This window comes from Atta colombica, unplaced genomic scaffold, assembly GCF_001594045.1.
Source record: "Atta colombica isolate Treedump-2 unplaced genomic scaffold, Acol1.0 scaffold34, whole genome shotgun sequence".
NCBI classification, from domain to species: Eukaryota; Metazoa; Arthropoda; class Insecta; order Hymenoptera; family Formicidae; genus Atta; species Atta colombica.
Window position 1 is genome coordinate 478,603 of NW_017259448.1, and position 10,183 is coordinate 488,785.

Here is a 10,183-nt window from a genome sequence, read left to right on the forward strand (position 1 = left end):
AATACGTTTTACAAATAGAAAATTAGTTTTATTTTACGATGCGATTACTATGACAATTATAATTACAGTAAATGATTTGAAATGATAATTTTGATGCGTTTGAAAAACAAATTTTCTGCTTCCTGCTTAATCTATGATCACAATGGATATCGTGTACGTGAATTACATAGTGTAACGAAAGTTAAGTAAGAGCTTGGTACGATGATTAATTCGATGGTATGTTTATGTTTATCACGTGGTCACGTTATAATGACGGCTCTCATTAAAAATCATGTAACAACTAGCTTCCCATTCGATTTCTGTAATGCGGAATCGCCGAGCGATTGTAAAATCAGCTCTAATCCATAACGGAGAATCAGGTCACGTTATGTGGCGAGTGCAATTTCGTCGAGGCGAAACTATTCGTGCTGTAATCACCGTAAACCTACGTAGATTTTGCTAGGCTGAATCTTTTTTTTTCGGTATGAAAATGCTGACTAGGCCGAACGTTCTTCAAACGTGACGTTAATACAAAGCGTGAGTCCTTGGCGATATAATGCTTTGTTAACGATGGAGAATAATGTTTCGAAATGCCAAGAGATGTACATAGATAATGTCTTTAAATAGTTTCCAATCCCTTTGTATAATATATATGTTTGTATATGTATATTTTAAACTTTTTGAACTGTTTCTCGGAATTAATTTTCCTCTAGTTTATAATTTTTAAAGTTCTTTGACGCTTTGGAGTTAATATAAAAATTCATAAATTACAAAACTGACCAACTCAGGCTTTTAGCAAGCGTATATAATATACACTAGCATCGTGTACCAGAACTTGCTTTGAAATTAATTTTCATGATTATCAAGTACTTTAAATAGTTCAACTACGATTTTACAAGTTTAAATAGGATAAACTCAAGCATTATGGTACGAGAAAGAGATAACCATAGGTTACAATTTCTTCAGCAATTACTAAATAGACCATTTTTAAAGTAATTTTGAAAGTCTGTTGCCATCTTTTTCGTATGGCCATCTTACCCGAGTTTGCTTTATCCGAAATCAACCAAGAGTTTTTGTTGGAAACTTCGACTAATCAATTTCTCTTAACATCGTTTGCAGCCCAACATCCGTTCTAAAGCAAAGAGAGATCTAACTCAGCCAGGACCTTGGCGATACATCTCATCATTCGTCTCCTGCGGTGCACCCAAGGGAACGATGCGGTGTTCGATGACGTGATCGACCTCTCGGTCAGCTACGCGCCGTGACCTCGTTCGAGTGACTGGCCATTCACTTCTTCGTGACCGGGCATGATCGTAAACTCGGAGAGCACAACAAAACGCTGAAACAAAATTGAGAATTTCGTTTTTTTTTCTTCAAACAAGTCAAGAAACATACAGAATTTTCATGGAAGAAGGCGTCTCTCGTGGCGTCAACTCGTTGACGCTCTCGAAAAGAGAAGATGTGCGAGAGAATATCAAGATCACGAGGGCTTTTGTATAACGAGGGCATATATTAAATAAAACGAAGGGCGAACGGTTGAAATGCGCGAAAGGAGAATCTGACCAGATGCTTTGCTGATTCCTGAAGAAACGGGCATAAGAGGAGGAATTCTGGAGGTATGATAGACGCGTGAAGAACGGAAATGCTGACGACGCCGCGCGAGTAATTGAGTCGTGTCGGCGAAAAATTCCAACGCCGGCGAAGTGCACGTTTCTTCTGCTACACTCAAGAAGGAAACGAGAGAGGAGACAATCGAGAAATACGAGAGATCCAGTAGCAAAACATTCATCTCGAGCTGAGAAAATGAAGGTACGAAGATATGAAAATCTTTAATAAGCGGACGTGACTATGAAAGTCAATGGACGAAAGTCAAGACGAAGATATAACATCAGACTGAGCTTGAGATTTTTTTGTTAAGCAAAACGATTTGACGTAACAATCTGAGACCTGACAAATCTGGATGGCTAGTTCAGTTTGAATAAAGTATAGAGGGAAATATAGAGGGGTGAGAGAAGGCGATGACAAATTTCCGGTCTTGTTGAGACCCCGTGTGAATCTCAGCGTGCAGGAGGCGTGAGACAAGGTCGCGTTGGATGTCCGTGCGGCGTGAATATCCGCGAATCGGGCAGGTCATACGCGATCACTGCAGTGATCGCGCGCGACGGCGGATATCCGCGTTCGTGGCCGCGCACGCGACACTGTCATCATCACGAGAATCATTCCGTTGTCTTCCCCACTCGTCGGCGGCCACATGACTTGACGATTGCCTCTTTCTCCTCCCGCTGCTGCTCCTGCCCGTTGACCGAAGACGGCGGCGGCAGTGGCGGCGACGACGTCACGGCGACGTCGACGTGGACGATAGCGACGAAGAGTCAACGGCTGACAACGCGGTGTGGTGGAGGTTCGATACTTAAAACGAGTAACACGCGCCGCTGGCGATTCAGTCGTTCGCAAGCTGTTGGTCCGCAGGTGCACGACGTGCGTAGGTGCCTGCGAGAAGCGCGTGTATGGAGTGTGTATGTGAGTGGTCGCGTTTTCGCGGATCATCTGCGTGTACACGTGCGTGGTCCATAAAAGGGAGCTCTCTCACACACAGAGAAGACACGGAAAGATCGACCGAGAAGAATCGCAGCAGGGAACAAGAAAGAGAGAAAAAGAGCAAACATAAAGTAGTTCTTTAGAGGCTGCAGATCCTTCCTCTTCTTCGTTTCGGCAACCGTGGTGTGTCGTGACAATCGTGGTGTTTATCGTGGTGGCACGGTGTTACCGTCGTGTCGCTGCTGCCCTGGCAAGGGGTGGCGACGGTGGCGGTGGTGTTGGTGGTGGAGATATATATAGTAGTGGATGATAACTGTGGCTCGCGGGGGTGGCGAAACTGGAGCAGCCGGTGGCGATCGTCGTCGTCGGTGCAGCGGTGGAGCTATCATGTGCACGCGGCGGATTTTCGGACTGGCGGTCGTGGCCCTGCTGACTCTCGGCGGTCGAGCGCGCGCGTACACCAACCAGTGGGCGGCACACATCGATGGAGGAGAGAAGGTGGCTAGGCGAGTCGCCGAGGACTACGGATTTCGATATTTGGGCAAGGTCAGTTCGCTATTTGAGGCCCATCACGGGTCTCAGACCTATCGATTGGAATTGGGTCTCTCTTTCTTTTAATACATTGTTTCCGTGATCGTGCGCGGAATCTCTAGATTGTCATGGAAAACCTTTTGCACGACCGTAATGCGAATATGTTACGTTTTACGTTTTACGTTTTTTTCCTGAAACGAACATTTGCCGATACAGCTGCTTTCGGTGGTAATTATTGTATTGGAATTGTTTAATTAATCGACTGTGATAAAATCGAACAGTTATGAGAAATTATTGACGAGTAATGGGTATTATTAAAATGAGATTAATTGATCCAAATATGTTTTGGCTTACGCAATACGATGGTTTTTTTTTTAGACTGTATATTAATAGAAAGAACAATATTTAAATAAAATTAAGTAGAAGTATTAAATATTTCTAATTGAATCGTTGAAAATCGAAGGCATGCGGCGGAATAAATATTCATCATCAAGGTGAATTATACAATGCGCTTGAGATGAGATTTAATAGCACGTTCTTCCAAGTAACAAACAATCTACGCCATTTAGTTCTAGCAGCTCGATTAGTACACAACATCCAAGTTAAAATTACAAGATTTATCCACTTGACATTAATAGTTGCGGTAAATTTAAATTTTGAATTTGAGAATTAGAGAATTATATTTTCATGTAGAATAACTCGACAATGTGATGAGGGAAACCGCTTTGTACTTTAATTAACTTCTATTTCATTATTCATTCGTGAAGTTAAGAAGTGCAGAGATCGTTTCAAATCGATCTCTTTTCATAAATTGGATATGCGAATTAATATTTAAAGAAGAAACATATGCTACAGTGAGCGGTTTAAATATGCAATTAACGATCCGCAAATACGTTTTCATTGAATTTGTTCGCTGATATTAGCTTTATTTCCAATAGAGGTATTTTAAAGAGAAACATAATTCTATTGAAAAAGATATTTTAAAATGTTTTATAATCTTCAACATATCTTGATATTTTTATTTTGAAATCGAAAGATATATAGAGACTTATCCCTTTTCACTTTGGTAACATACTGGCCTCAAAGGAAACTTTCGTACGATAACGTTTGAAATCGAAATTGGTGGAGAGTTGAACTCAATACGTTTCCAACCGATAGATCTTCTGCTCCTACAGAGTATCTGGTATGATATTTTGCTATGAGTTAATAAACCTGTTAACTGCTAAATTGAAATCCTTATGGAGCTCTATTATCTCATTTAGTTTCGTTCATCGATACGATTGTCATTCCAAGTGAGTGCGATATTCTCATCATTTTCATTGACAAAAAGCTCTATTATATAAAAAGTTCTATTTTTCCTACTTTTTTCCTTGAAGAACACATAACCGATTTTTAGTGGCACTTGATTTTTCATCATTTTTTGCGATTCATAGGAAACATGTCGATTTCGAAACGGACATCGAATCCATTGCCGTATTTTTCACGCCTTCTATGATCACAATGGAAAAATTTCCCGCTACTCGTTCATACCGTTTCATCATGCTCTTTTTTATCAGCCTAGCTATCGCCAGGGAGATCTATATAGTGCACTTCGTCGATCCGCTGTGTAATAATTCTTGGATTGTAATTTGTTCGGAAAATTATATAATTCTGTTTGGGAGAGAGATTCGGTATTTTTAGATTTCGATTTACATCTTTCTATACGAAGCAGACATGATTTCATTTTGATACTTAATCAAACACATGCGGAAAACATGTGATAATTTCTCTTGGTTTGCTTTATGATATTTCGATTATGCATGCGTGTGTACGTGCTGTAAGAGTGCATACACATCGGTTATGTGTTCTTCAAGAAAAAAAATAGAAAGAATAAAACTTTTTATATAATAGAGTTTTTGTTAATAAAAATAATGAGAATATCGAATGCACTTAGAATAAGAATCGTATCGGTGAACGAAACTAAATGAGATAATAGAGCTCCATAAGAATCGATTTCAATTTAACAAGTTAATTTATTTACTAACTCATAGCAAAATATAGGTATCATACCAGATACAAATATATTTTAAGAAAAAGATTTATGCACATAAAATGAAATTTATATAATATGCAGATTTTTAACAAATATTACTTTTTAAAAGAATTAAAATATTAATTAAAAGCTCTCTCTATTAGATTATATTCAATAAATGCGAATTTTTTTAATTAAAAAGATTCGAATATTAGGTGATTCGATAAAATTTTTACAGTATAATCGTATTTAGAATTGATCACAGAACGAGGCTTTTTATATCAAGCAATTACAATTCATTCGTGCTATCTATCACAAGATAACGATCCAATCCTGGATACACCCGACCCAAGATTCCTGGAGCCGATCGCTGACGTAAGTCTTGATGACGTGTGCCTCTGTTTCAGTGACCGTGAAGGCCGCGATGTAGACTTCATTGTCGCAGTTGTTACAGACGGAAATTAACCTCCGTGGCAATCTCCTTTCTGCCTAAATAGCTCACGATGGAGAATCAAACTCACTATCTTTGGTTTCCACGTCAGTTCTTCTTTAATCGGGTACAAATGGTAGACTTCAATTGGGAAAACCGCGTACATCGAACCACCGAAATGTTGATGAAATATCGCATTCGCGATAAAGCGATCAAGTTAAAAATACCCTAAATTTTAAATGATCGAGCAAGTTCTTATTGGAAACTTTTTGATTTCTTAATATAATAAAAAAAAATATAAGTTTACATTGCGCTTGCGATTTCATTTTCATTTATTAATCTTGTATTGAATATGGTTTTATCTTAAAAATAGAACCGGTTATGCTATTGAAGGTAAAAGGATAAAACACATATGTCCTTGCTCTATTGTTCATTAACGTAGCGAGTTAACACATTAACAAAAGTAGATAAATTGCTAAACAAAAAACTAAGTGCTTTGATTATCGCAATATTGTTTACGTGAGAATTATTTTATATATTAAATAACACTTTATTAATATAGTTATTGCTATCTATAATATATCTGCTAATATCTTAAAGTGGTTTACTTCGACGTATATGACTCTTGTGTAATTTTCCTAACAATGAAGCAGATATCTATGCCTCGCTCATTCTGTTTCTTTTTGTAATTGTGGAGCGGCGAAGTACGACAAAGAGCCTGGTTTGTAATTACGCGCGTATACACTGATACTACGATTTTTAAGATCGAGTAACAACAGGATGTTACAACTAAGGGGAGATAAGCGCGTATACACATTTCATCAGCGCAAAAACTCATCCGTTTAATTTAGTTCATGAAAAATTTACATTACTTAAATAATTCGTTCGATCGCGTGTATTATTTTCTTTTTTTCTTTATTTATTTATTTTTTTTTTGACACTCATGCGTGAAGCGTGATCTTGTACATCATTACTGTCGTAATCGGTATTATAATGCGATAAACAGAATTTTAAACGAGAATATACGGAATTGCTACGAAATTTTAGCCGTATTAATCTCTCTTGCGGAACATGGAAACACACGAGTTTTCCGTGTGTATCAGCTGTTCCGTTACGCGCCAAAGTGGCCTCGAATGTTTGTCGATTTAATTTTGCAAACGGCTACAATCACTTGCGAAACCCCGTATGATCACGACCGTCCGTTTATGAACACCTCGATAATAGGACGAATATACATATATATTGAATGCTCTTCTGGTTTGGTATATTGATCTCTCTCAATATTGATCTCTCTTGCTTTTCGTGAACTTCATAATTTTCTCCGAATAACTTACATACGCTGAATATTTTTCAAGATAAAAGTAGCAACATGCATAACGTCGATTATGCAAAATATGCATTAAACATCCGAGCAGAACAATTCGCAAAAACAGAGGAAACATTGAGGAAATAAATATTGAAAAACTGAATATTATTTAACAGCATGCAGTTTCTCCATTTTACAGATAATTATGAATATTTTTATTTATTATTGTTTTTCAAGTTAATGAGCTTCCATTTGGTATACATATACGTTTGCTATTGTTCCGGTATGTTTTTTTAGTATCTTTTTATCTCGATTTATTAGATTAAACATACCTAAAAGATAACACGATAATTCACGTCCAATTAACGTTTCTAAGAAACGATGTAGTTTTAAATAGGTCACTTTGACAGATAAGCTATTTTTTTAATATTTTGATAAGCTCTTTAGACTGGCTGTGTTCGCTTTGGCGTTCACAATGTTTTAAGTGTCGTTTCATCCTTGTTGTTTAATATAATTAATAAAAGTTATAAATATTATAATAATTAATAAAAGTATTAAACAAGGATAATTGATATTGACAAGCACTGTAAGCGACAAAGCAAATGCGGCCACTATGTTGAAGTAATGACTCTTATTTCTCAATTCCACAATCCTTGAAAAAGTTGTGATATCATGCCTTATCAAGCAGACAAATTTACGTTAATTTTATTATTAAATTGACTTTATCATTTTAATTATATTTTCTTAATATGAACATTTATATTTAAAAAGGTTTATATAACATAAATTTTTAGAAATTTTTTGAAAGAGTTTTGTTAATTTTAATATTAATTTATGCATTAATTATAAATATCAGAGCTTATTAATTGGATCGCAATAAATTTTTTAAAATTATTTCTGTGACAATTCTACTTTAAATTATGATGTGAAAATTTTAAAGCTGCTAAACAGTTTAATCTATTTTTTAAATTTGCTATTTCTATTTCTGTTTTTTAAATTATTATTTATTTTGATATATTTGTTTAGATTTTTTATGCACATTATATACGTTTCATTGTCTAAAAATTTTTTAAATGTATTAAATATTTTCTGTCTCTCTTTAAATTATTTTAAGACTCTTATTTTAAGAATCAGTAAATTTCGATAGATTTCAATCAATAGATAAAATTGATAAGATACGATATAGATAGAGTAGAATGATTCGGAAAGGGAAAACAATCACAAAGAGATTCTTTTTCACGATAAACTGAACGACCATAGAAAGATTTATCTGCTTTTTATGTTACTTCTAGAGTAACTCTCTTTCTTCGTTATATCTTGTATCAAAGACAAAAAAAATTCTCACAAAATGAATATATTTCAGCCTGAATAAATAAAAGTTTTTTAAATTGCGAGACAACTTTTTCTCGAAATTTCGCCAATTTCTTTTTACTTGGAATTCACAAAACTTTTTGTTGCTCCTGTTTTTGGGCTGGAGGTCTTTTGAAACATTTGCGTTGGACCTTTGTTAGATTTTACGTAATGATAAAAAGAGTTCTGCCGAGCAGCTCTTTTTAAAAGGAGAGAGGACTATTTTTAGCATTTTGAGAGAGGACTATTTTTAGCATTTTGAAGAAACCTAAAATCTCAAAAATGTCTGAAACAACTTAGTTGTATCTTTATCGACATTGTCATCATGAATCTACTTGAGTTGCATTGCATTCTATAACAGCATTTCTTCGACTTTGCTGGCAGTCAAAGTAAAATAACACAAAGCGAAATAATAATTGTTACAGAATAGCAGTATAATTGCCTAATAAAAAGTAATTTTTGTGGAATTTACAAAAGGTTCGGTTTGCAATTTTGATTGCAAAGTTTCTTTCTCACGAGAAAGAAACTTTTTTCGTTTCTTATTCATAAAATTATATAATATTGATATCTTTTCTCCTGAACAATTTTGAATTATAAATATTTTATTTTATATTAATATTTTGATATCTGAAGAAATTATATTTTTGAAATATCTTTCATATTTTAATTATATATACATTATATGTAATAATTTATCATATATAAATATAAATTAATTCCTAAAGATTGTTTAATAATACAAAATGGTTGGATATAATAGGGCAATAGGAGTTAAGCACGATGATTCTTGTACAAACCAATATGGTTAACAAAACTTTAATAATAATTAATCCGCTTACATGTTTCGACTCACTTTTGAGCTATCTTTAGAGACAATATGATGTTGCAACCACAAAAAATCTTTTCACAAACTAACCCACTTCAGTGAGCTACCTCCATCCATTAACGGAATTGTCTGGCTCAAAAGTGAGCCGAAACATATAAACGGATTAATTATTATTAAAGTTATTTTGTTAACCGTATTGGTTTGCACAAGAATTACCGTATTTGACTCTTATTGTCCTGTTATATCCAATCATTGTAATAATTTACCAATTGATGTTGACATTTTTTTTTTTTTACGAGTATTAATCTCGGAAAGAGAGATCATTAGTCTCTTTAAATTTTACGTCTCTGTTATTTTATCATTGTGATTATTTGCCGAAAAAGCTTCATTTATCTATCTATCGCGTATCATATTGGTTTTATTTCTCGTTTTAATGCGGTATCACATTTAGTTCAATAGACGAACTGTCCGATAGAAAACTGAACACACCAGTTTTCGTATAAACGTGATAGTCGAAATTTTGGTGGACAGTAACTGTCCGGGACTTTAAAACTAGTTAAAACTTGTCCGACGTGGACAAGAAATACGAGCCGTTAAACGGAGCCGTTCGTTCAAATTACAACCGCGGATATCTAGCTACGTACGCTAATTTTGTCCGCGGTAAATGTGTTATAGGCCATTATTAATTTATCGCTGTTATAACGGAGCTCAATCTGAACAGCTGTATGGCGGGACTACCATTACGATGCGTAAGCCTTCTCACCTCGAATTTTAACTACGAACCGATGTTGTTCACTTTAACGATGTTATGTATTAAATCTATGAATATAGTTCATTACTTCTGTAATGCATTCAAATCACTTGTCGGAGAAATCATAATAATGTAATACTCAGTAGAACCAATCTTGAACGTGAAAATCCAATAATTTCGTCATCGGCAATTGACCGGAACGAAAAAATTGTGGTCTGCACTTTTTATAATGATTCAGCGTCTTTGTGATCGCTAAACTGAATACTTTGAAGTTTGTATCTTTAGTTAGGTTTTATTAAATTATGTGTTTTAAGATAAATTTTTGGACTTTGTGGAAAAATATTTGATATTTATATAACAGTAATATATGCTTTATTATTATATTAAAATAAATATTATTATATTAATATTATAATATTAAAATAAGATACACAAAAAAGATAGAAAAGATATAGAAAAGT

General features: G+C 34.8%; 1 protein-coding gene across 2 annotated transcripts in view; it reads left to right on the forward strand.

The window, feature by feature from the left end:
- Positions 1-2,368: 2,368 nt before the first annotated feature.
- The window catches only part of LOC108690640 (furin-like protease 1), a 249,496-nt gene continuing 241,681 nt past the window's right edge, over positions 2,369-10,183 (forward strand). For both annotated transcript variants that reach the window (XM_018198031.1, XM_018198032.1), the window contains exon 1: positions 2,369-3,063. In XM_018198031.1, coding sequence (XP_018053520.1) covers positions 2,824-3,063 — 240 coding nt within the window. In that variant the 5' untranslated portion in view covers positions 2,369-2,823. The remainder of the gene's footprint in view (positions 3,064-10,183) is intronic.